The sequence below is a fragment of the Oryx dammah genome, unplaced genomic scaffold (genome assembly GCF_014754425.2).
Source record: "Oryx dammah isolate SB20612 unplaced genomic scaffold, SCBI_Odam_1.1 HiC_scaffold_28, whole genome shotgun sequence".
Lineage (NCBI taxonomy): Eukaryota > Metazoa > Chordata > Mammalia > Artiodactyla > Bovidae > Oryx > Oryx dammah.
Genome location: NW_024070212.1, coordinates 72,928,216 through 72,956,029, shown reverse-complemented (window position 1 = coordinate 72,956,029; position 27,814 = coordinate 72,928,216). Strand labels below are relative to the sequence as shown.

Here is a 27,814-nt window from a genome sequence, read left to right as displayed (position 1 = left end):
AAATCGGATATGCAGATGACATCACCCTTATGGCAGAAAGTGAAGAGGAGCTAAAAACCCTCTTGATGAAAGTGAAAGAGGAGAGTGAAAAAGTTGGCTGAAAGCTCAACATTCAGAAAACTAAGATCATAGAAAGTGGTCCCATCACTTCACGGCAAATTGATGGGGAAACAGTAGAAACAGTGGCTGACTTTATTTTTGGGGAGCTCCAAAATCACTGCAGATGGTGATTGCAGCCATAAAAATAAAAGATGCTTACTCCTTGGAAGGAAAGTTATGACCAACCTAGATAGCATATTCAAAAGCAGAGACATTACTTTGCCAACAAAGGTCCATCTAGTCAAGGCTGTGGTTTTTCCAGTGGTCATGTACAGATGTGAGAGTTGGACTATAAAGAATGCTCAGTGCCAAAGAACTGATGCTTTTGAACTGTGTTGGAGAAGACTCTTGAGCGTCTCTGCGACTGCAAGGAGATCCAACCAGTCCATCCTAAAGGAGATCAGTCTTGGGTGTTCATTGGAAGGACTGATATTGAAGCTGAAACTCCAATACTTTGGCCACCTGTGAGAAGAGCTGACTCATTGGAAAACACCCTGATGCTGGCAAAGATTGAGGGCAGGAGGAGAAGGGGACGACAGAGGATGAGATGGTTGGATGGCATCACCGACTCGATGGAGATGGGTTTGGGTTGACTCCAGGAGTTGGTAATAGACAGGGAGGCCTGATGTTCTGCAGTTCACGGGGTCACAAAGAGTCGGACATGACTGAACTACTGAACTGACTGAGACTATCCCTTGCTGTTATTACTTATGGACCTCAAGGACGATACAGATATAACATAACCTATCATAAGTGGAATTACCTAGGAGAGGGTCATGACCTCTCAGTGAATATTAAATATGAGAAAGAATATTAAATATGAGACAGCATGCTCAAAACCTTAATCAATTTCTCAGGTATGTAATTTTCCCACAATTTATAATCTTATTTTCTTTTTATCTTTTTGATGTGTTAAACTACTGTTTGGTAGTACGGATAACATAGGATGGGATGGGATGGTTGGATGGCTTCACCAGCTCAATGGGCATGAGTTTGAGCAAGCTTTGGGACTTGGTAATGGACAGGGAAGCCTGGTGTGCTGCAGTCCATGGGGTCACAAAGAGTCGGATACGACTAAGCGACTGAACTGAACCTTTTTGGTGGTAAATCTTAATGAAGTTGCTAGACAACAATGCCCTGGAGAAAATCTGACTAGTTGTTATTGTTTGCATTTACCACAATAAAATCTATTGTTTTACTTGTCTGTAACTACATAAAAATTTATTTTTCTAAATGTAAGTTACACAAACTTCAAATTTATTCAATTTTTAAAACAGAGAAGATTTACTTTTCATTCCACTTAGCTCTGCTGGCAAACTCTTCAGTTGATTACTGGAAAGATTGAGACGCACCAAGCTGGATAGAAAAGAAAAACTAGCGGGAACAGTTGTAAGACGATTATTTGAAAGATCCTTTAAAAAGAGGAAGACAAAATGAATGAATGAACAAGTAGATAAAAAAATAAATGAAGGATCCCTAAGGCGGGAGGGCGGGGGTTCAGAATTTCAAGGGCATTGCAACATTAAAAAAAACTCTTTAGAGTAGATACAGTTTCTAAGTCTCATTCACTGACAATTTCACAGATCATCATTCATTGCATCAGTATTTTCTGTGAACCTATTACATGTCTAATAATATAACAGATAAATTAAAATGACTTTATTTCAAAAATATTTTACAGAAACGTTTCTGTTAGTACTAAGTCATGCTGTATCTTGCATTGTGTTTCTAAAAAATCCATTTATTCATCCAATATTTGCTGAGTATCTATGATACATCAGGCAAAATGTACAATGATACATTTTAACGATATGTTAACAATGTTTAAAGATACATCAGTTAAACTGTAATATATAAAGAAAAACATCTTTGCAAAAAAGAAAAATGCTTGAAAGAAAACAAGTAAGGCTGGAAAATATGGCTATTTTCATTTGGGAGGAAAAAATATTCCCTCTTGGTTCTTCTGCTTACCACAGTAAGTCTGCTTTAACTAAGTAGAAAAGTCTACTGTTTAGTTTTCACTCATTCACCCTACCTAATTAATCCCTATACCTTACTTTTGCATTATAAGTCTTTGCTTTTTCTCTAAATAGTTATGAGAATTTTTTTGCAACTCCTTTTAAAAGACAATGCTATATATCAGGTATTCTTCTTATGACATCCAAATTAAACCTAAGTATTCCACCAGCTATCACTGAACTATTAGGTAGGGCAACAGTGAATAAGAAAAAAATGACTTAAAGGAACTGTTCTCTGAAGACTATGATTTAGTCTAACATTAAATAACTATAACTCTAAATAAATCAAGAAAATAGAAAAAGGAAAAATGCTATTATACATCAGAATATTTTTAAAACATACTGTTATTATTATAATAACAACACATAATCTACAACATACAACATAATACTCTACAACTCAAATACTCTAAGGTCTAAGAATCAACAGATTACTAATAAGTATTTTGTGATATCAGAATTTACTGACACTAAATGGAATGTAGTATTCTGGATTGGATCCTGGAACAAAAAGAAAAGGACATTAGTGAAACCACTGGGAAAATATTATAAAATCTATAGTCAGCAATATTGTACCAAAGTCAATTTCTTAGTTTTTACAAATATCCTGTGGTTATGTAAAATGTTCACCCATTAGATGGGTGAAGGGTATAGAGACACTCTCTGTACTATCTTTCCAACTTCTCTATAAATCTAAAATTATTCTAATATCAAAAGCTAAAAATAAAAAGTTTCTGATAAAGAAGATTAATTCATAAATTCTTAAGAAATTTTAAAGAACTTAAAGTAACAGAATTACTAATAGTTAAATATTAAACTATTGCAGTTAATGATTAAATTGGATACAAAATAAGTACAGTGCATATGAATTAATCATTATTTATGTGACACATTTCTTCAATAAATATTTATTTAGCACTGTGCTAAGCAGTTCTATGTAACTTTAAGAAATATTACTAGCTTAAATTCTTGCCCAGAAATAAGACCACCGTTGAGCTACCACTAAAGAATAAATGAATATTTTAATGCTACAATCCTTCCTGTTTCTATGGAGTCTCTGCTGAAATGAATTAGGATTCGAGTTCTAGGATGAGACAGAAAATGAAAGCATGTTGTTTGCCAGGACACTGTGGGTTTATATTGATGTGTAACAAGTTGATTTAGAACACTGGAATTCCATACTTTTCTTTCCCTTTTTTTTTTTTTTGGTAAAGGCAATTAACTAGTCCCAGGAAGGATCCTTCAGTTATGCAAAATTTTGTTTCATGAAATGTCATGACTCCATTCATAATTTTGTCTTGTTTCAGCTGGTATATACAACTTTCAGAGCTCTTGTATTTGGAAAATTGGAAGGGCCCAGAATTTGAAACAGTGTCTTATTTTTATTGTTTTTGTTTTAAACTATAGCTATATAAAGCTTGTGGATTAAACAGAATTAATTTCTAAATTTAAAAAAATATATATTCTTAGCTTAAATTATTACATATCTTACACTTTAAATGCTTTAATTTATTGTTGCTCACATTTATGATTTATCTGATAATTAGTCCTTAAGATCACAGTTCTTAACTGAAGCATTCTTTTATTAAGAAAATGAATATCTGGGAATCCAGAACAAAAGTTTATAAGGTTTCCATTAAGCCGTCTACTAGATTCTTTTTTTAATCAATTGCTATCTTTTACCACTAAATTTTATAAGAAAATCTGATGGCTCCCTTCCTTTCCATTCATTTCATCTACCTTTTACTTTTCAAACTTTATTTCCAATCTGATCAGACTGAAAAACAAAGAGATACTAAAGAAATGGTTGAGGAGAGTGTAATTTTGATTTCAACCACTAGAGCAGATGGGGGAAAATATCAAGAAAGAAATAAGTAAAAGAAGTAATTTGTCCTTCAATAAAAAATAAACTTCAAGTAAACACTAATGAGTTTTTCAAAACATATAATAGTGAACAGAACAAGAATGTACTATGAAATAACTACATGGAGTAGAGATTTATATTGGAACATCTGATCTAATAAAGCTAAAGTCTTTCAGATAGGATAGCTTATAGTAGAGTCTTACTCCTGTGGTAAATTTGGGAGGGAAGGGTGTATACACTTTGAAATCCAATTGTCTGATCTTAAAATCCTGAATTCCTTAATCAGTTGTATGACTTTGGATGTTACTTTTTTTAAAATCTGTAATAGGATGAAACTACTTAGGTATATGTAAAGTAAAGTGCCTACTGTCTGTATTCTTAATAATATGACTAAAATAGTATTTGTACTGCTTCATGGTTATCTCTATTTAAGATATGAAACAGATGGAATGAAAATTTCACCAAGAAATGTGGCCACTTTGGAAAACAGGGAAGAAAAGGCAGGCTCTGAAGGTATTATCTGGACACTTAGGGAACAGAAGGACCATAAGCGCTTAAGAGGAGGTAATGGGAATCTATAAGAAAAGCCACCTTCATTAGAAGCCCAAGCACAGCACCTAGAGAGTAGCCCTCACCCACTGCAACTAGAGAAAGCCTGTATGCAGCAACAAAGACCCCATGCAGTCAAAAATATATTTAAAAAAAAGGGGGCGGGGGGGGGGTAAGTATACGCTAAAAACCCCTCTCCTCTATTTTGCCAAATCATAAAAGCCTCTGAATTGCAAAGTCATCATCATCAGGCCCCTTCTAAAACTCTACTCTGAAATTAAAATCTAAGGTAATTTCTATCATAAGAAAAACATAGGAAAAAAGAAGAAAAACATAGGAAAATAAATTTGCAATTATTAATTTAGCAATCTAATTGTAATACATAGTTCTGATAATCTAGTCATACAAACAGGCACCCATGTACTCATGATTGGTATCATATATCCAATTTCTCAGCCAAATGAAAAATCCCTCCAGCCCCAAATTATACAAATATTGCAAAATCAAAACTTACTAAATCTTCTAAGTTGGAAAGTTGTTCAAACCCCTCTGGTATGCAAGTGAGTTCATTATGTTGGAGATACAGCCCCTTCAGATTTCTTAGATTTGTAATTTCTTCAGGGAGTATTTTCAGCTTGTTATGGCTATTGATTGATAAAACAAATGCTGAATAATTTGGTGACAACAAAATAAATACTTAACAAGGCATTTCTGCTAATCAACTACCTGGACTCATTAAAAAAAAGACAAGGTTACTAATTTTAAGTACTTATCAAACTTTACATCCTAAAATAAAACACCCATTAAAATGACAGTAATGTAATCAAATTGAGTGTTTCAAAGAAATAAAGATTTTGAAGCAAAGATATAATTTGTGAAATTTTGATTGGTTCCTTTTAATCAACTTCATTTCACATGCAATGTGAAAAAATACACTGGACTGTAAATTTTCACACTCTATCAGAGTTTTAAGATTTTGACAAAGATGCATACACACACTACAATGAAGTCACATTTTACATGGGGATTAGGCTTCAATCTAGCACTCAAAACAAAAAGAGCTATTTCTATTTGAGGGTCTAACATATCCAATTGAATGTGTAATATGCAGCTCCATTCTTATTTGTACTGAACCATTATTTTCAGTTCAGTCCTGCAGAGATTCCAGTTTATTGGTGAAGAAGTCCCAAGTTACTTAGAAAAATACATTCCCTGATAATTAAGAGATGATTTAACTTGTTCTTAGATTCATGCCAACTACTTGTTCGGGAACTCTACTCTACTGTCTAGCCATATACAGTTTCTTCACAAATAACAGGCAGGAAAAGGGAAATATAAGCACATAATAATGACTTTAAATTATAATAAAACTAGCTGGAACAAAAATGCCAAAAAATGTTTTCTAAAATATGAACCACCAAAACCCACTAAAAATTGGTTGACATTGTCAGTTACTTAATTGTAATCTTTGCATATCTGACAGGAATCTAGTTGGGCAAAAATATAATTTTTGCTGTATATTTCCTTCTTTTCCTCTCTTGTTCTATTCCTCTATCCTAACATTCATACTCTTTTAAGTGCTAGAAGCTAAAGCTAAAGCCACCCACAGCTGCTGCACACTCTCTTCTGCTCTCAACCCTGCCCACTCTTCTTTTTGCAGGGCATATCTATGCCTTTGGCTTGCAATGGGAAGAGGTTCTGATGTACAACTAAACAATAAGTATCTTCACTAAGGGTCCTAAACAATTTTGGGTACAGATATTTTTGTTAATTTATGGTAATTTTAAGTTTTTCATCAAATAAAGACTGTTATTTGAGGAACTGTTCTCCCTCAAACTAGTTAACTTCTATGTTAGATAGATCAATAACCATACCTATTTTATAAGCCACAGCTTTTCAAACAATGTTTAACACTTAAACCCTTTTAATTTTTCCTCCTAAATTAAATCATCCCTAATCCCTTTTCCACAGTGTATATATAACATATAAGGCAGTAATTTTTCCTGAAAGTCTGAATGCAGACTGAAGGGCAAACAGAGGTATCTGGAGTCTCAGCTAGCTGGCTTCCCATGTACCTATCAAAGAGTACCAGAGGCATACCCGTGGAATCTGAGTCCTCGGAAAGGTTTAAAACTACTAATATTGAAAATGTGAAATTTTCCTGACTGATGAAAAATATTGTTTTAATTTCTTCCTACTGTTTAACACATATATATCTTAAGACTATCAAAATAACATAAAACTTGAGATGTCAACAAAGATTTTGAAAATAACCACTACAAATTATTTCACAAAAAATATAGAGTATTTTTTAAAATTGGTCTTAAATTTGTAAAGCCAAAAAATATGTAGGCAATTCTAAAACAAAAAATAAAATAATCAGAGAATTAAAGCTTAAAATTCTTATCCTATTTAATCACTTTGAGATAATAAAAAAATTTTTTACATGTTAGAAAAAATATAAGAAAAAAATTTTTTAAAGAATATTAGATTTATACCTTTATACACTGAAATACTGAAATAAGTTTAAATATTACCTGACATTAAGTTTCTGAAGATTTTCTAACTCTCTTATAGCAGAAGGAAGGGATGTCAACTGATTATCATGTATCTGAAAGTTATTAAAAGACACAGTCAATATCTTGCTCTTATAAATAACCATAAACTTTGTTATTGCAAAATATTCACTGGCAATACTCTAATTATTCTAATTCAATAGTACTGTTGCACTATTGCTAATTTGTTCTGAGTATAGAAGAGAAAAAAGAGTTTGAAATTGACCACATTGCTGTTCAGAGATCATGAGTGGTAAGACATTAATTTTAAATATTACAGTTAAAAAAAAGGAAACCACCTCATTGAGTGGAATTTCAATCTCAAATGAGAGACGAGAGGGTTAGAATGTATAGCCCTCTGTTGGTATGATTACGCCAACATTTACAAAAAATAAATGAGGAGGAAGATTTCTTCTCTCATATTTTTACAGGATCATATTGTTTTCAAGGTACAAGGAACCTTCAGGAGAACACTGACACCAACTGATTCACTTTACAAATGAAGAAAATAAAAACTTCTCTAGAAATCTGACTACATCCAACTTTTTCAGACAAAAACTGGAAGATTTTTTGGTGATCCTAAGTAAAACAGTGGATTGTGAATAGAAGTCTGTGATATAGAAGTCTGTGGACTGTGAAATAAACTACTCATGTTTCACTTTACCACATGACATAGCATAGGGACTAAAAACAAAGTCCCTGAATAAATCCACAAAAACTTAAGCCCAATAATTTAAGTCAGTATTGGAGATAAGTAACAAAATAATAATAATAACCTTAAGTACTTGCTTTAATGTCTAGAATAATAATGATCATAAAATAATAGCAATAAAAAAAGACAAGCAGCAGAAGCCACCAGTTAAACATTAATTCTAATTCTGTTTGTATGCGTTAACACATTTAATTCAAAAGATAGGCAGTACTAACAATCTCGATTTATAGATATGGAAACTGAAGCACAGAAAGGTAACTGTCCCAAGATCACACAGCTATCAAGCTGCAGTCAGAACTGGAAGCCTGAGGTTCTGATTCTGCATTCTTAACCATGATGCTTTGCCTAACACAGTAATTTGTTATTCTTCTTGCACTCTACCAATTGGGCTTTCTTGCTTCTCAAACTTAGCTTCAGAATCTTTTCAAACAAAAGACTCATAAATCAACTTACATCAAGAACAGTCAGTGCAGGAAGGAGTCGGAGGTCATCAGTAAGTGACTGAAGTTTATTATTTGATATGATTAGTTTGGTCAAATCTGTCTGCTCCCACCATCGCTCAGAGGCATTGAATGAAAGATTCTGATTAGCTTCCTCAGGGATATCCACATTGATTCTCCAAACACACTGAGGCACTATTTCCACCATGCCACACCAAAAAAAGGAAAGAAAAAAAGTGAGATACTAAGCACGTAAGTTGATAACGGCTATTCAAGTTAGCCACTGAAATTTTTGAAACATTGAAAACTTTCAAGTAAATCAAACAAATTACAATGAATTACAACAACAGTAAAGTGAAAGGTTGATTTTATTCCAAAACAAAATAGGGGATATGTATTATTCATATTAGATCTCACTTTTATCTTCATTCAACAATATATATTTACTATATACATTTCCTGCATAGCACATAGTGGTTGGATATATAAGACAAATAAAGAATGGGCTCTATCTTTATGCCACCATAACAGAGAAGATATGGAAATCAAATAAACAAACTCCTGTATCACATAACAACTCCAGGAGGCAGGTGTTATGACTATTCTCACTTTATACATGAGAGAAATGGGACACAGAGAGAATGTATCATTTGTCCCAGGTTATACAGCTAGATAAGATTAAACCCTGGAAAAGCTAAACTATCTTGCTTCTCAGTGAATATTTGAAAGGTATATCTGACTCTGGTAGCTGCTCTCTATCTGACACACAACACAACACAACACAACATTGTTACTCTTGTTGCAGCAAATACAGCAATTCCTTTGACATAGCAAATAAGTCTGTACAAGTTAAACAGAAAGAGTTCAGGTTTATCACTATTAAAATGAAGCTCTAGAAGGTATTAACTTGCTTCAGTGCTACAGCCAATGTGTTATCGCACATTACATCCATGAAAGAAACTGAATTTGCTATTTAAAACAATCCCACAAACAAAACTCTAGACCCAGATAGCTTCACTGGTGAAATCTAGCAGACATTTAGAGTAGAAACAAAACTAATTCTATAGAACCTTTTAGAAAATAAAAGAGATAAAATTCCCAACTCATTTTATGAAGTCAGCATTATTCTGATACCAAAACCAGAGACATTAAAAACAGGGGGTTACTCCAAAAAACAAAAACTATATCTAAACATCATGACCAAGCAGGAGTTATGTCAGGAATGCAAGGCTGCTTTCAGCTCAGATCAGTCGCTGAGTCGTGTCCGCCTCTTTGCCACCCCATGAATCGCAGCACGCCAGGCCTCCCTGTCCATCACCATCTCCCAAAGTTCACTCAGACTCACGTCCATCAAGTCCATGATGCCATCCAGCCATCTCATCCGCGGTCGTCCCCTTCTCCTCCTGCCCCCAATCCCTCTCAGCATCAGTCTTTTCCAATGAGTCAACACTTCACATGAGGTGGCCAAAGTACTGGAGCTTCAGCTTTAGCATCATTCCTTCCAAACAAATCCCAGGGTTGATCTCCTTCAGAATGGACTGGTTGGATCTCCTTGCAGTCCAAGGGACTCTCAAGAGTGTTCTCCAACAACACAGTTCAAAAGCATCAATTCCTCGGCGCTCAGCCTTCTTCACAGTCCAGCTCTCACATCCATACATGGCCACTGGAAAAACCATAGCCTTGACTAGACGGACCTTAGTCGGCAAAGTAACGTCTCTGCTTTTGAATATACTATCTAGGTTGGTCATAACTTTTCTTCCAAGGAGTAAGCGTCTTTTAATTTCATGGCTGCAGTCACCATCTGCAGTGATTTTGGAGCCCCCAAAAATAAAGTCTGACACTGTTTCTACTGTTTCCCCATCTATTTGCCATGAAGCGATGGGACCAGATGCCGTGATCTTCGTTTTCTGAATGTTGAGCTTTAAGCCAACTTTTTCACTCTCTTTCACTTTCATCAAGAGGCTTTTTAGCTCCTCTTCACTTTCTGCCATAAGGGTGGTGTCATCTGCATATCTGAAGTGATTGATATTTCTCCCAGCAATCTTGATTCCACCTTGTGTTTCTTCCAGTCCAGAGTTTCTCATGATGTACTCTGCATAGAAGTTAAACAAGCAGGGTGACAATATACAGCCTTGACGTACTCCTTTTCCTATTTGGAACCAGTCTGTTGTTCATGTCCAGCTCTAACTGTTGCTTCCTGACCTGCATACAGATTTCTCAAGAGGCAGGTTAGGTGGTCTGGTATTCCCATCTCTTTCAGAATTGTCCACAGTTTATTGTGATCCACACAGTCAAAGGCTTTGGCATAGTCAAGAAAGCAGAAATAGATGTTTTTCTGGAACTCTCTTGCTTTGTCCATGATCCAGTGGATGTTGGCAATTTGATCTCTGGTTCCTCTGCCTTTTCTAAAACCAGCTTGAACATCAGGGAGTTCACAGTTCACGTATTGCTGAAGCCTGGCTTGGAGAACTTTGAGCATTACTTTACTAGCATGTGAGATGAGTGCAACTGTGCAGTAGTTTGAACATTCTTTGGCATTGCCTTTCTTTGGGATTGGAATGAAAACTGACCTTTTCCAGTCCTGTGGCCACTGCTGAGTTTTCCAAATTTGTTGGCATATTGAGTGCAGCACTTTCACAGCATCATCTTTCAGGATTTGAAACAGCTCCACTGGAATTCCATCACCTCCACTAGCTTTGTTCGTAGTGATGCTTTCTAAGGCCCACTTGACTTCACATTCCAAGATGTCTGGCTCGAGATTAGTAATCACATCATCATGAGTATCTGGGTCGTGACGATCTTTTTTGTACAGTTCTTCCATGTATTCTTGCCACCTCTTCTTAATATCTTCTGCTTCTGTTAGGGCCATACCATTTCTGTCCTTTATCGAGCCCATCTTTGCATGAAATGTTCCCTTGGTATCTCTAATTTTCTTGAAGAGATCTCTAGTCTTTCCCATTCTGCTGTTTTCCTCTATTTCTTGCAGTTGACAATCAAAATTCACTTGCTCCCTGAAACTTCAGTAGACTAAACCATCTGGGTCCAATCAATAAGTATATTCCAGCACACACTTAGTTTTTGGGTACAACTCATTCATCTACTTATTCCTTCCACAAATGTTTAGTAAGAATCTACTATGTACCAAGCACGACTTTGAGTGCCAAGGACACAGTGAGCAAAATGAAGGTCCCTGACCACATCTAACTAATATTCTAGCAGAGGGCAGAAAAGACAATAAACAAATACAGAATACAGATTCTGATAATAATAAATGCTATTAAAAACAGGTTAGAGAATACAATGTTACCAAAAGAATTTATTATAGATAAGGTAGTGAGGAAAGACCTATCTAAGCAGAGTCCTTGAAGAAGTCAAGAAGTAAACCCTAGTCAGGTATCATGTAGAAAGTTCCAGGCTCTGGAATAAGCATGTGTACAAGCACAGCAGTAATTTTAAAATATCTATGTTCCCATTGATTAAAACTTTTTCTAAGTAGAGCAGAGTTTTTTATCATATATCCTTTCATTCAGCAAGTGCTTGTTTGCATGGTCAACTATATACATGGCACAATTTTAAAAAAGCAATCATTACAAGGAAATGGAAACGTTTCAGATGGCCTAAAACCTAAAAATAAGTAAAGGAAAACATTACAGGAATAATGCCATAATTTCTCTCTCCCCACTTCCCACGCCCTCCCTTACACAACAGAAAATCAGAAGAGCATCTGACTGTAATTCACTCATGGTATCCAGATTTGTGCATTTGATCTTTACTAGATTTTCAGGATGGCCCCAAATTCACTTTGTGTGGCATCCATCTTGATTTTCAATTTAGGAAATATGCTAAATATTCCTTGTATTTAGGATTCTGTCCACATGCAGACAGAAAAGGGACTTGAACAGAGAACAGTGTCATTTACTCTATATGCACAAAGGAGCAGATCAAATACAGAATTTTGGTGTTGGTAAATGATCTAAAAGATTAAATTAAGAGGAACAGAGGGCCAAAGAAACAAAGCATGTGCCCATCATGTGACAGCTAACTTAGTCAAACATTATGTTGTTTATCCGACAGAATGTGGGAATCCCAGAAAGCGCCCCGTTTAAATTTTGGCCATATCCCCGGCACATCCCCTTGCACCAGACATTTCCTGGAACGAAAAGTAGAAACCGAACAAGCTGACCAAACCAGTGGAAATGTGATAAAAGCCCGAATTCCAGCAGCAGGATCGTGGCTAGGATACGGAGCCAAAGGTAACCAAAGCCAGGACAGAGGAAAGAGAGGCTACCAGGGGCAAGTGCTTTGTGCCAGGTCGCACAAACGGGTCGTACCTCTGGATCTTACCTTCGCTGAGGTTGCGGCCCGACAGATTTAACTGGCCGCTCTTCCTAGCCGCCTTTAAGAGTCCCTGGGGTACGCAGGCACTGCAGTCTCTGCTCTCAGTTCGGAAACCCGCTCGGGTATCCCGCCCCGCTAACCCCTTCAGCCGCGACATGTTCAAAGCCCAGGGCTCCGCAGCGGAGTCCCGCCCGTGACGCTTAACTGTGGCGCCGCTGGGCCGCCCCGCCCCTATCGGGAGCGCGCGCGGCGTGCGCCGGGCCTTCGCTCTCGGCGGCGCGACTCGGATGTCGTCATCGCCAGCGCCTGGGGCAGGAGGACAGAGCAGCCCTACCCGTTGCCGGTGCCGGCCTTGTATCTTGGAGTTACTTTGCTCAAGTAAGTGCGTTTAACGGGCTGAAGAACGATGTTGAGTTTACTGTGTGCACTATTACTGCGACTGCAATCTTCGCTTTTGTGCTCCCGCGGCGGCGAGGGTGTCAGGAAAGGATAACCTTCTCTGCGCCTCTCGTCTGGCCCGAACGTGGGCCTTGACTAAAACTTGAGACCTGGGCGCGGTCTGCAGCCTCTCTGGACCCTTGCCTGTGTTTGTCGCCTGTGGTGCTGGCGCCAGATCTCCGTTCCGCGTAGGAAGTAAAGCCGATTTCGGTTCTTCTGATCTCTACTCCGACTCTCAGCATTAGTGCGCTTTGATTGTTGTTGCATGGAATTTGTAGCCCAGCATAGGAGGCAGAGTGAAATGGAATGGTTGGCCACAGAGAAGGGAAGGGGCGGGGGGTGGGGGGGGGGATAGAGCTTCATAATAAATGTCGTCTCTGCCAGACAGTTGAGAGGAGCCCAATGTAAGCGCGAGCTTGAGTATAGCGAGAAAAGCTTGCTCTTCGGAACTCGAGAGATAGGAGTTCGAATCCCAGCTGCTTCTGTAGCTTACAAGCTGTGTAACTTTAGGCAGTTTCCTTGACAGCTTTTAAAGTTAACTCCTTTTTCATTAATTTAGGGTTAATCATTTCTTTCTCATTCGATTTTTTAAATAATTAAGTGAAAATAAAGTTTTAAATATTGAGCGCTTGGTGGGGAAAGGAACTCCATCCAGTTCCGAATGGAAGATGAAAATATTGTTCAAAGTCGATTATCTTGGGAAGTTAGTTTCTATCTGAAATGTAAAGCTTTAATGAGTCATTCAGTATGTAATTAACAACTCATCATCTTTAGTATTGCCTTGGGTGGTAGATTTTTCTTTTGCCTAAAGTAATTTTGTCTTAAAATGCATACACCAGGAAATACTCTCCTGCTGCTGCTAAGTCGCTTCAGTCGTGTCCGACTCTGTGCGACCCCATAGACAGCAGCCCATCAGGCTCCCTCGTCCCTGGGATTCTCCAGGCAAGAACACGAGTGGGTTGCCATTTCCTTCTCCAATGCATGAAGGTGAAAAGTGAAAGTGAAGTCGCTCAGTCGTGTCCGACTCTTCACGACCCCATGGACTGCAGCCTACCAGGCTCCTCCTTCCACGGGATTTTCCAGGCAAGAGTACTGGAGTGGGGTGCCATCGCCTTCTCCGAAATACTCTCCTAAGCCCCCTCAACTAGGCTGGGGATCTTTAGGATATTTAAAAGGTAATATGATGGCCCGCTGACGAATTATGCAGCACACACAGTTTTTCCTGAGTCTAGGTTCTTGCCAAGCATAAAATTTGGCTTCTAGTCCCCCACCCCCTCGATTATTTCTCTTAATCCTCTGGTGTCCTTTGCATGGAAAGTGAGCAGCACTACTAGTAATTACACTCCTAAGCAAGAAAAGGTGAGTTTTGAAGCAAGGAACATAGTAGTTTTTGCAGGATCACTAATAAACACCCAATAAATTGAAGGTGGAATTGATTAAGAAACTTGCCAAAAGGTCACAAGTTTCTCTTAAGTGGTGTGACCAAGCATTTGAACCTAGCCCTTTTAACCTTTCTTGTTAATCATTATGATTTGCCTAGTGGCTTTTATTTCATCATTTTCAACTGGCTTTTGTCCTCCAACCATTTTTAGGAAGACTTCAATTATGTTTTAAGAGATAATTATTACAGAAAACTCTTATTTTCTCTTTTTTAAGGTGTAGAAGCTTACCTTTGGTGGATTAATTGCTTGAATGTAAAAATTTACAGTAGCCACCTCTCCCCCTTAAAACTCTTATAGCTCAGCATTTTTTTTAAATTACAGGCAAGGTATAGTTTTTTGATTTATTGTGCTTTTACTTGATGTTAAATATTTCATTATTGACATCTAATTATAGTATTATATTGAAACTGTTGCATTTTGTATGAGAAGCATATTCTAACTAATGGCAGAGTAATTCTGAAAAATCCATGTGACTGCACACTTGTGGTAAACTTCAATAGATATAAATTGACATGTATAAAAATTTAACAAGTATGTGTCTATAGTACACCATGTATTATACCTGTGTAGCAAGTGCAGATTGAACAAGTAAAGGTGAAAATTATTACCTCATGCAGTCAGGAAAATCATGGGTTTTGTCTCAAATTGATGCAAACTGAAAGTTTATCAACTTGAACTTTATGAGAAAGTGTAGTTATGTATAGTTATATTTGTGGGAATTAGCACTGTATATAAATTTTAACGCTTCCGAAAGAATACATTAAAACAAAAAACCCAATCCTTTTTCGACATGGGCATTGAAGCTCAAGTACTTGCTTTTTAAAAAAAAAAAAAGATCAGTTATTAAAACAATGTGAATCGTATATCCTGTATAAGGGCTGGAGACTGCATAGTTACCTTTATAATATAATTTCCCTAGCTACAATTTATTATATTCATTTTTTTAAAGTATGGAAGGCTTTGCTCTTCTAGCTTTGCTAAATGAAAACAGAAAATGAGGAAGTCAAATATATATTGAGAATTAGATCAGCCAAAGATAATATTCCGTCTCATAACAGAAAGTAAGACTTATCAAAGTAAGGTAGAGTGGCTTGTCACTGCCACTAAAATTTAATAAGATGTTAAAACATGGCTGTGTTATTCTTATGAACACTGCTGTGTGTTAGATATTTTCACTGTTTAAAGGTACATTTGATAAGATGAATCTATTGAGGCAGATTGAGAAATTGTGACAAAGGAAAATGGCATTAATTTGTGCACATTTTTAAGCACAATTTTTTAAATGTCATCAGGAACTAAGTGAATTTGATTGCAGGCGAAACGTCTGGGAAGTTTTCTTTTTCTGTAAAATGGCAGATTTCGATTTAGCCTATATTGAATCAATAATGTTCTCCTTTCAGAATATTGCCTTATCTATGAGAACTGCTATTTTATGCTAAAATTATTTATTAAGAGAACATTCTACTTTTTAACAGTCATTATTGACAAGCTGTTGCACCTAACAAGTATTGCTTATTAAATATTCTGAGTTGAATGTTTTATATTCTCATATACTTATTATTCAGAATTTTCTTTCTGTGTTTGCTCTTACTCTATAAATAAATTAGTTTAAATTGTCAAAAGGGAGAACAAATTATTTTGCACATGGACTTGTCATGTTTTAAATATTCAACTTCAATGGTGCTTGTCACTTTTAGTTTCCTTTGAAAATTGCATTTTGGACATTTGTTTTCTATTTAAACTTACAACTGCCAACTTTTAAAAGTAGTTGGTAGAAAACATACTATTTCCTTGAAGGCAGTACATATTTTGCATATTTATTCACAGTTTCAACTGTGGCTTTGACTTGCATTTTATTTTTACTGGAGCTGTGCGGTAATTTTTTCTGAAGACAGTGCATTTTACTTATTCATTTGTATATATATCCTTTGTATGCTCCCTTTGTTTCTCTTCTTAGTTTTGAATCAGGAAGCAATGAATTTGTTCTAGGAGATTTAATATTTTATATAAATGTTGTCTTCTATTTCTCTCTACTTTCAGTGTAAAAGTCCACTAGAATTAGGGAAATATTTTTAGTTTCCTCTTATAAAGAGGCTTTTACATTGCTGCTGTTTTTCACATGAAGTGGAGGAAGTAGGGTTTTTTTTTAAGTTTTTATATCTTGATTACTTTTATTGTTTTTTGTTTGCTTATAGTCTATCTGTTGAAAATAAGTTAAAACAGAGGTTTTAAAGCAATCTTGCTTATGTCATTAAATAAGAAGCACTTATGGTATTATTTCTTTTTCTAATATCAGCTGAAAATGTTTCCATTATCCCTGAAAAGTGAAAGTGAAAGTCACTCAGTCGTGTCGGACTCTCGAAACCCCATGGGCTATACAGTCCATGGAATTCTTCAGGAATACTGGAGTAGGTAGCCTTTCCCTTCTCCAGGGGATTTTTCACAACCCAGGGATTGAACCCAGTTCTCCTGAATTGCAGGCGGATTCATTACCCCTAGAGATTCTTAACTCCTAACATTTAATAGCTGTTTTCTTGCTTGTTTTTCCATGATTAATGTGATCTGTGACTTAAAGTCTTAATTTTAACATTAATTGTATAGGTTTCTATGACTTTGCTTATCTTAAAGTAGTAGAGTAATAATAGAGATAAAATTAGGACACTAAACCTGGGAATGTACTTCATACCATTCTTTGTGTTAACAAATACAAAATCAATACCAAATAAATGTTTTTTAATCATTTTTATAAAAATCCACTATTTTAATATTTGACTTTATATTATCTCTGCCAACATTAGGTTTGTCTAATAGATGAATTTGCTCAATAATTATATATGGTAAATGGTGTTCTGTATGAACAAATGTCCCCAGCAGCTTTAATAAGACAAGATATGGCTCCTGAGACTTTATTCTTAATACCAACTTAAGCTGATAAGGGGAAAAATACTAATTTGATAGTTTGTTGACATTCACAACTAATAGATTTTTATTTAAAATTTAGATTATAAATTTGCAGATGGGATATTTATATTCACAATTGCAATTAAGATAAATGCTAGCTTAACTTTCAAAATACCTTCGACTGTCCACTACTTTTTTTAATCATTTTTTTTCCATCCTATAAAATATTACAGTTACTTATACTTACATGATTTGAATGGTACTATTATTGCCAAGGAGGGGTGTGGTAAAATTCTAATGAACATTTAAATACTTGGTTCTCACTATACAAATCTGTGAAACCAGAGCTTTTGCTTTTTATGCTTCTAGAGATAACATGTTTTCCACTTGTCGATAAATTTACCTGATGTTTAATAAAGAAGGCAATGGGCTCCCGCTCCAGTATCATTGCCTAGAGAATCCCATGGACAGAGAAGCATGGTGTGCTACAATCCATGGGGTCGCAAAGAGTCAGATATGACTGAGTGACTAACACACACACATACAGCTTTAATTTTTTTTCCATTTTAAAGCTGCTGATTTTTTTGCTTTTCTTTTGATTCTTCATTTCCAAAAAGTTATCTTTCCCCCATCTGTTCCTTCCTTCAGAATAATTTAATCAATGTCTCCAGGTGCTTTAGACTTCTACATGAGCTAATTATGGCTTGAAACTAATAGTTGTTCATAGTTAAAAGTAGCTGAAATGGAAGTTGAAGGAAAAAATCATTGTGGTCTTTAGCGTTAGCGTGTGTCAGAAATTCAGTTTATTTTATGTTTTTCCTAATGTTCACCTTTTTATTTTTCTGATCCATGCTCTGGTTATTTGATAGTCTGTTGCTCTAACCCATGGCAGTGTACTTTTAAAATTGATCAAGTGTATGTGGAGTTGTTTGTCTTTTGAAAATTAAATAGTGAGTGATCTTGCTCTAAATATAGAGACAAGTAATTGAACCCTTCCTAGAAGGAGTTTTCCATGAAGCATTTGTGTTTTATCAAAAAAGGAATGTTTTATTTAGCTATCATCTATTTACACATACTTTTGGTAAAGTGCTACTTTAGGAACAAAATGAATATGAAAATCTGAAATTTGTTGTAATGTTTCCTTTGTGGCACCCTCTTAAGAGAGAAAGAACAACTAATAATAGTGTACTTCACATGTTTACTACCACTTACAAAGTATTTTCGCATTTGACAGTAATGCTCTAAGGTTAGACAGAAGTATTACTGTTATTATTCATCTGTTAAAAAAAGAGGAAGTTGAACACAGACTTTTTTGTAATGGTATATTCCATTTGTTGAGTATCTGTGTGCTGGGCACTGTGATATGTGTTTGATATCCATAATACTTTATAATGTTTTAAAAGAAAATATACCACCAAAAACCTATATTAGAATGTGAGCTCTTAAGTAAGAAACTCTTCCCACTATAGAAATTAACTCTTCTGATTCATATCTTTCATGTAAATGATGAAGTAGAAATAGTTCAAGGTACTAGCCTAAAATAGGGTGGTATAAAATAGAACCCAGCTGAGGTTATCGTTTTTCAAACTAAAAGTTTTTAAATTGTAGAGTAGGAATAATAGTTAATATTTTTTCTAAGCATTTATATTAATATTCTCATTTCATCCAGAATTCATCCTCACGACCCAGTGAGGTGGGCATTATTTTTCAGATGAGGAAATTGAAGCACAAAATAATAAGCCAAAGATTGCAGTATCTTAATTGGTGGCAGAGTTCCTTTGATTTGACTCTAGGCCTGCATTGTTAATCCACTGTAGCACCTTTTAAATGTTGTGAGGATTAAAGTTAAGTCGCTCAGTCATGTCTGACTCTTTGCGACCCTGTGGACTGTAGCCCACCAGGCTCCTCTGTCCATGGGATTCTCCAGGCAATAGTCCTGGAGTGGATTGCCATTTCCTTCTCCAGGGTATCTTCCCAACCCAGGGATCGAACCCGGGTCTCCCGCTTTACCGTCTGAGCCACCCTTAGTGAGTTGACACACAGCACTGTATAAGTATACAGCATAAACATTTTACTTACATATATCTTGAAATGATTACCACAGTTGGTTAATATCCATCATCTCATGTAGATAGAAGATAAAATAAAAGTAAACTTTTCCTTGTGATAAGAATGCTTAGAATTTACTCTCTCAGCAACTTTCATGTGTATCATACAAAATTGTTAAGTATACTTAGGTCATACATCCCTAGTAATTATTTGTCTTATAACTGGAAGTTTTTATCACTTGACCACCTTTTTCCAATTCTCTCTCCCCTCACTCCCACCTTTGATAGCCACAAATCTTCTCTCTCTTTTTTTTTTTATGAATTTGGTTTTGTTTCTTTATTTTTTTACATATAATTTGTTTATCTATTCATCCATCAGTGGGCACTTCCCATGTCTTGTCTATTGTATATAATGCTGCTATAAACATGGGGATACAGCTGTCACAACATGGTGTTTATGTTTCCATAGTGGCTGCAACAGTTTACATTCTTACCGGTAGTGCACAAGGGTCCCCTTTTCGCCACATCCTCTGTAATTTTTGCTATCTTTTGCCTTTTTGATGCTAGTCATTCTAACAGATATGAGGTGTTTTGGAGTGCTCTGTATTATTTTAGATATTAATCCTTTTCAGATATACGGTTTGTAAATGTTCTCCCCCATTCTGTAGGTTGTCTCTTCATTTTATTGATGGTTTTCTTTGCTGTACAGAAGCTTTTGAGTTTGATGTAGCCCCACCTGTTTATTTCTAATCTTGTTGCTTATGCTTTAGATGTCCAGAGTATCATTCCTAAGACCTACATCAGGGTATCTTTTTATCCTGTGTTTTCTTCTAGTAGTTTCATTGTTTCAGATGTTACATTTAAGCCTTTAGTCCATTCAAATTTATTTTTGTGAGTGGTAAGATAGGGGTCTAGTGTCATTCTTTTATACATGAGCTCTTTTAGAACCTTGATACTGGAAAGAACTAAAAGCTTGTTCTTTATGACTGAGAGGATTGGTATTGTTTTTGAGAATTTCCATCAAGTATTTTGTAATATTCTTTGAGAGACTTTCTTTCCAAAATCAAGCACCACTGTAAATTTGTCTTAGCGGTGTGGTGGTAGCAGAAGCTGCCCACCTGTGAGCAATAGGGCCCTACTATCGGGAGTCTTCTTTTCCATGTTTCAAAAATATATCAGAAATCATACACTGCAGTATGCATATATAGGCCAAACATGACTGATAGGCCATAATATGACTAGAAAGAGCAAAAGCACAGGTTGCTTTTTGCTTTGGATTAGAAATAGCATTAACCATTAGTAAGATTGGTGAAAGTGAAAGTTACCTTAGTTGTGTCTGACTCTTTGCGATCCTGTGGACTGTATTCCAACGGGCTCCTCTGTCCGTGGAATTCTCCAGGCAAGAGTACTGGAGTGGGTTGCCATTTCCTTCTCCAGGGGATCTTCCCGACCAAGGGATTGAACCCAGGTCTCCTGCATTGCAGGCAGATTCTTTTACTGTTTGAGCCATATTCATCAATCAAGTATAACTGGAAGCCTTCCCAAACTCACTCCCAAAAACGGGCTGTGGCTCTTCCCTTTTTCATGCTTCTTTCACTTCAGTTCACACATGATACTGAAAGGATCTTTTTACCAATCTCTCTGTGAAAGTTGTAAAGCATTTAATCAACAAAGGAAAGGGGTCTTCCTACTTTCCTTGAAAGCTTCAAACTTGTTCTCACCATTAAGTTTCTAATTGCCTATTTCCTTTGCTCAGATTGCTCTTCCCCCAGAAATTCAAATGGCTTGCTTCCTCATTTTAATAAAGTCTCAGCTCAGATAACACCTCCCCATCTTCTGTCATGTTTTTTTAAATATATATATATTTATTTTTTATTTATTTTTCTGCACTGGGTCTTAGTTGCGGCATGTAGGATATTTGATTTTGTTGCCACAAGCGGGATTTAGTTGCAGCTGGTGAACTCTTAGTTGCAGCTTCTGGGATCAAGTTCTCTGACCAGGGATCAAACCCTGGCCCCCTGCATTACAAGAGTGGAGTCTTAGCCACTGAACCATCAGGGAAGTCCTATCCTGGTTTATTTTCACCACAGCACATTACTCTCTTCTGTCTTTGTTTTTGTTTATTGAGAGCTTGCAGTACTGAAGCTGGAGTTTCATGAGATCAGAAACATTGCCTGATTTTTTCCTTGCTGTATTTATAGGGGCTGGGAAAATCCTGAAACATAATATTTGAAGGAATTTATGAGTTTTTTTGTTTGTTTGTTTTTGTTAACATTTTCATGATCCTTGGGTTAAAGTAAATAAGACAGGCATGATACTTTTCTCCAGGTTCTGTACTTTTTTTTTGACGTGAAAGTCTCTCAGTTGCGTCTGACTCTTTGCGAATTCTCCAGGCCAGAATACTGGTGTGGGTAGCCTGTTCCCTTCTCCAGGGGATTTTCCCAACCCAGGGATCAAACTCAGGTCCCCTGCATTGCAAGCAGATTCTTTTCCAGTTGGAGTTGTGTTTGATTGGAAGCCTGAATGAGTCTAAAATGATTTAAAATTAATATATATTAGATATATCTGTTATTTGCTATCATATATTAGTAATTTGCCTTTAGCTATTTCATTTCTATAGGAAACAGGCAATAATAACACAAGGTAATTATGTAGTTATTCAATCTATCTATTGGGCCTAACAGGATCTTCAAAATTATAATTCAGCTCCTTACTCAGCTTCTGACTGAAGTAGGTTCTTAAAAGTGAAGTGAAATTTCCTCAAGTCACAATTAATAACAAGGTAGTATTTTCTCTTAAGACAGTCTTCTGGCTGTAAGTTCAGTATTGTTTTTAGCTGCTAGATAATTTGAAAATAAAATACTCAGGAATCCTATTAGAATGATTCTTTTTCAGCACTCTGTTTCGCCATCTGGAAGCACCGTCCATCTGTATGTCCAGTAAGTTTTTATGTATAACCTGGCTTCTGATGATTTAAAAGATTTATCTTATCACAGAACTACATGGTTTGTGTGGTTTTTTTTTTTTTTGGACCTGAATGTGTAATTTTAATTATATAATGTGTCAAACATACCGAAAACTGTGGAATAATAGAAAAGATTTCTGTGTATCCACCGCAAAGAATAAAAAGATGTTAACATTAAAAAACAAAAGGACAACCCTGAACCCAGCCCTTGTATTTATTGGTCCTTTTGTCATAGAACATTGTAGCATGCCATGGTACATGGTAGCCACTTCTACTGAGAGTTAAACTTGTCAGGTGACAAAACTGAAACAATTTAGTAAGGAGTTTAATGCCATTTATTCAAGGAAAAACAACCAATGGATTGGGGGAATACAGTGCCTGATAAATGTGGAGCGCTCTTCCCAAGGGAGTCTGGGCAAGAGGAAGTTTTATAGGGATGAGAAGAGATATTGGTCAAGAGGTGGAGAATTTCCTCATAAGCTAGCAGGTCTCATTTTCTAGGACGAAGAAAGCTAGCTAAAACTGAATTGGAAGATTGCGAATTTGTATGTTAGTTTTCCTTAACAGGTGTTTCCTCTAAGTTTAGGCAGACGTAGGTTTAGATTTGTTTCATGGACCAAGTCACTGTGGCAGCCTCTGTTTTGTAGGTGCTGATACACTGATTAACTTTACAAACAAGACCCTGTATTTGGCAGTTACATATGTACTATTCAAAATAAGAAAGTTACTTGACATGTTTTATATTAACAGATAGATCATTAATGAATAATGTGCAATTAGTTGTAATTAGTAATTTTGCCAGACTTATGGTCAACTTACCATTCCCTTTGTATAAGAGCTAGGAGAAATGGCTTAACTGGTAAGTAAACATAGCCAAATCTCAATAACTTTAGTTTCTAATCTCTCACAAATTGCACTCTCAGTTGCATTGTTCCCTAGAAGTATTTACTAACAAAAATAATCTGTAAGTCCTCAGATTTTGGCCTCCAGGAGTATTTAGGATCAAGTAATTAACAATTGTCAGAGTAAATGACACTTATTTAATTAACACTTATTTGTGCGTGTGTTCAACACATTTATTGGCATTGGCTGTGTGACAGACATTGTGCTAGATCCTAAACTGACCCAGGAAACTCAGGAGCTTTTGGCAGGGGAATACATGTCAATATAACAAATATTTTTGTGCCCCTGTCCTTGAGTGGAGAGAAGGAAACTCTAACTCTGCTTGAGGAAGTTGTGGCAGTGAGGTGAGGAAAGCCTTATGAAGGATAACAGATAAAATGAGGGAGGTCATTAATAACTTGTGGAAAGGCACAGCGAAGTAAAAGATTTTTCAGGTTTGGGTAACTGTAAGTCTTTAGATAACACTGGCTGAAAGTGGGAGAATAGTTCACATGAGGTTGAAAAATTAGGCAAGGATCTTTTTATGATCAAAATTATTAAAATTTGGCAAGGATCTTTTATGATCAAAATTATTTTAAGCAAGAAATGCATGTAAAGGAAGTTCTTATGTAGAAATTTTAGATAACATACTTGAACATATTTGGGTTCTGTAAAATATTCTTTAAAAAAGTGAATTTGTTAAAGCACTAGTGAGTGTAACAATATATCTTTTTTGAAGATTTTAGCGGCAAAGCAAATTCGTTGCAAGTTTAGTATTACAAGGATGTGTGGATGGTAAAGAGAAAATTTCATAGGAGTGGGGAGGAAACTCTTGATAGCTAGGGTTAAATTTCATTAGTGACTGACCAGATCTGTAGAAGATACTCTGTACAAAGAAATACCTTGGGCATTTTAAATAAGAATAGTTGCTTAAGTGTGCAGTTTTTGCCGGGGAGTGGAGGCGTGCTTTAAAAAAAAAAGAAAGAAAAGAAGTTAATACCTTTCTCCTCTTTTTAGGAGTCGGGGGAAAAGAGCGAAGAGGGATGGAGATAAGGCCTTTCACTAGACAGCAGCCCCTTCTCGCGTATTTTCCGGTTGCGAGCATGGCTTGCTGTGCCGGCAGGGGGCGGAGCCGACGGTGACGCACTCGTGCGCCGCAAGGCACTGTGGGAAGCTCGGGCCGCGAGTGAGGTGGTTGGAGGCGAGGTGGGGGCGGCCGTTTGTTTTCTCGTGGTCTCGAACTCGCGCGTTCTCTTCCTTCCCCGCGGCGAGCGGCGGGGCGGAGAAACGGCGGCGACGGCAGCAGGAGCAGCTGTAGCTTCGGACACCGTCCTGTGCCTTTTCCGGCGAATGGTTCCTCTTCCCCCTCCCTCTCACTGTTTGTTGTGTGTTTGGTGTGTTAAAGCAGGAGCGAGAACGCGAGCAGCGCCATGAGCAACACTACCATCGTCCCCAGCACTGCGGGCCCGGGCCCCAGCGGCGGGCCGGGGGGCGGAGGCGGCGGCGGCGGAGGCGGCGGCACCGAGGTAATCCAGGTGACTAATGTCTCCCCGAGCGCTAGCTCTGAGCAGATGCGGACCCTCTTCGGTTTCCTAGGCAAGATCGACGAACTGCGCCTCTTCCCGCCTGAGTGAGTACCGTCCACCATCACGGTTTTTGCTAACTCCTCCCCAGCCTGGGCCTACCCACACCATTTCCTGCAGGCCCTTGTCTATGCCTCCCCGGGCTAGGCTGCTTCAGTTGAGGTTGGCTGTTGGGTTTACTTATGAAAGAAATCTGCATTAGGCCTACTACTGATGCAAAGAGACAGAGCCAGGGTTTGGGGGTTTAGGAGACAACTGGCTTCTAATCTTGGTTTTGTTTTTTTTTTTTTCCTCTTTAAATTGTGCCTGCGTGGTCGTTCTTGGGGCCCTTAAAAGCCAGACAGACTCCATTTTATGTATTTTGTATAGGTTACTTTCTCAAAAAAAAAAAAAGACGGCGTTTGAATTCTTTGAAAAGTAACAAAAATTTTCGTTTCTGTGTTATTTTGATATTGAATTTTGTAAACTGTTCGCTTACTGCTCCATATTGTTAAGTGATTCTGGCCTATTTAACATAATTCAGTTAATACTCTGACAGACATTCAGTGAGCTTGAAGTGAAGTCGCTCAGTCGTGTCCGACTCTGCGACCCAATGGTCTGTAGCCTGTCAGGCTCCTCAGTCCATGGGATTTTCCAGGCAAGAATACTGGAGTGGGTTGCCATTTCCTTTTCCACAGTGAGCCTTAGTACTTTTTAAAATGAGAAGAGTTACAGCTGAAACCTCATATTTTCCTTTGTTTAAATAACGTACACATTTTTTATATTCTAGAATTGTTCTTCAGAAGGAATTTTTTAGAACGTTAATTTTTTTAGTTTGGGGTGTACGGGTTTTTGTTTGTATCCTGTTGTCTTACATTTCTTATTTTTATCACAGATGTGTTAAATGAGTGCAATAATTGTAAAAAAAAAAAAAAAGCTATAACAAGATGTGATAAATACTAGAGCAAAAATTTGAAGTAATAAAAGCAGTCCAGTGCTTCTTATCAGTGGGTACTCAGTTCCAGCTGTACCATAAGTTTTTTATGATGCCGCTTAAGTACTAAACGGGAGATTGGAATCCTCAAAGAATCCATTGTTGTGGACGTAATAAATCATTAATAACCTGGGCATGATAAATCTGTGTGCTTGTCTAAGTTGATCATACTGTAGTCGGTATTTATTACTGTATTTCATCATGTTTTCCTTAAAGTATTTTCAGATAATAGTGTTCTCAAGTGCTGTGTTGTCTTTAATTTGGGAGTAAGTACTATAAGTATGGAGGGAGGTTGAGAGTTAATTTACATGAAGTGTAGAATTCTAGGAACAAACTTTCTGTTGGAGTTATTTTAAACAGGTATTTATTTTGACAATGAAGGATAAATGGCTTTCATAATAAGAACTTAAGGAAATGGATGTTTTGCTGTTAGTTTCTCCCAACATTCCTTTTATCGTTAGTAGTATTAATAAATGGTAAAATGGCAGGAAATGAAAGTGACACATCTGATTATTATTACTTGATTGTAATCATGTTATTTCTGAAAGTGTATGAGATGCTGGACTTATTTATAAGAAAATTATTTCTAGTCCCACAGGTCATTAAGAATTTTTTTTAAGAGTTGCTGACTATGAAATGGTTTTCTTATGAAAATGTTCTTTTTATGATACTTTCATAAAAAGATGACAAGTGTGGGATGTTACCTTGTCTGTTGTCTCAAGGGGGAGTCATGATAGAACAGACTGGGTTTTTGATTTGTAGTCAATGGAGGGGTTCCATCCTAACCAGGAGAGTTGTGTGTTCCAGGTAACTTGATCTCTGGGGTGCTATGCATTAAAAGGATTTTTTTCCTACATTGGGAAGAATAAGTATTGACACATTTTTGCTCTGACTCCTTCATATATGCGCCCATGTACAGATCATTTTCTTTTCTGAAAATAGGTTATAATGTAGTGAATTTTACATTAGTGGCCTTTCCAAATTGAATAGTGTGAATGTAGATCCTGTTGCTCATTTAATATTATATGTGTATGAATATATAGTTTTTTGTTTTTTTTGTTTTTTTTTTACTAATTTAAGTCTTAATGGATAAGCCGACTTGCACAATTCGGAAATAAATTATTGACGGTTTCTTTAAGCTCCCCACAGTTTGCAGTAGTAGCTTGTTGCAGATAATGTGCTGTGGAGTCCTAATAGTCTAAAAGGGGGTCATCTTTGCAGAAGTACTCCAAAAATTTACTCTTACTCATAGAATAAGATTAAATGACTTAACTTGAAATTCTATTGATTGTAAATATATTTGTTACTTGATTTCTTTTTTTTTTTTTTAATGGGTCTGTGTTTCTCCCAGAAGGTGTTCATATTCACCTGGAACTCTGACATGCTTGCTTTTTTTGTTGTTGTTCAAATGTCAGCGATTCACGCTTAATAAAAATGCAACCACTCTCTGCCTTCTCTATTCAATTTAATTGCTTTTTCTCTGTAGAGCTGTTCACCAAGACAAGTTTTAACTCCTCTGTCTTCTAGAATCAGGTTCCTTGGGGTCATCAACATCACTTGAGGGGTAGTTTTAAAGTATTATGTGACTGAGTTCCGACCCACACCTACTGAAATTCTAATTTTAGCCCCAAATTCCTGCTTCTGGGGAAAATTCCTGGGATCATAAACATTTCACTGAGAACCTCAAGAAGGTGTCTCCCCTTATCAAATTCACCTATTTCTTGGTTCTTTTAAGCCAGAAATTGCTAACTTATAATTCCATGCAGTGATATGACCTGTCTTCATAAAGTAGTATTTTATCCCTCTTTCAGTATGATAGCCATTATATATACAGAGGAACTAAGCTTTGTATCCTGTTTTACAAATGAGTGAACTGAAATTCACATAGATTTCTATCAGTGTCAGAACTAGTATTTGAAACCTAATGCGATCTTTTCTACCACTTCATCATGATTTCCTTCAAAGCCAAGCAACTTGTGAGTGGAATCATTCTTTTACACCTAATAG

The 27,814-nt window shown here is 36.6% G+C and overlaps 2 protein-coding genes across 23 annotated transcripts in view; one reads left to right on the top strand and one right to left on the bottom strand.

The window, feature by feature from the left end:
• The window catches only part of LRRC40 (leucine rich repeat containing 40), a 49,004-nt gene extending 36,203 nt beyond the window's left edge, over positions 1-12,801 (bottom strand). For both annotated transcript variants that reach the window (XR_005719547.1, XM_040232575.1), the window contains exons 1-5: positions 12,582-12,801; positions 8,251-8,432; positions 7,068-7,141; positions 5,045-5,174; positions 1,388-1,511 (exon numbers count right to left, since the gene is read on the bottom strand). Coding sequence is in view for 1 of the 2 variants with exons in the window: in XM_040232575.1 (XP_040088509.1) it covers positions 1,388-1,511; positions 5,045-5,174; positions 7,068-7,141; positions 8,251-8,432; positions 12,582-12,732 (661 nt within the window). In the remaining variant the exon portion in view is untranslated. The remainder of the gene's footprint in view (positions 1-1,387; positions 1,512-5,044; positions 5,175-7,067; positions 7,142-8,250; positions 8,433-12,581) is intronic.
• Positions 12,802-12,861: 60 nt separating this feature from the next.
• The window catches only part of SRSF11 (serine and arginine rich splicing factor 11), a 46,759-nt gene continuing 31,806 nt past the window's right edge, over positions 12,862-27,814 (top strand). For 8 of the 21 annotated variants that reach the window (XM_040232604.1, XM_040232591.1, XM_040232590.1 and 5 more), the window contains exon 1: positions 24,476-24,881. Coding sequence is in view for 6 of the 21 variants with exons in the window: in XM_040232581.1 (XP_040088515.1) it covers positions 24,682-24,881 (200 nt within the window). In the remaining 15 variants the exon portion in view is untranslated. Of the gene's footprint in view, positions 12,954-24,421; positions 24,882-27,814 lie in introns of those variants that run through there. The other 13 variants (XM_040232600.1, XM_040232594.1, XM_040232584.1 and 10 more) reach the window with 6 other exon arrangements.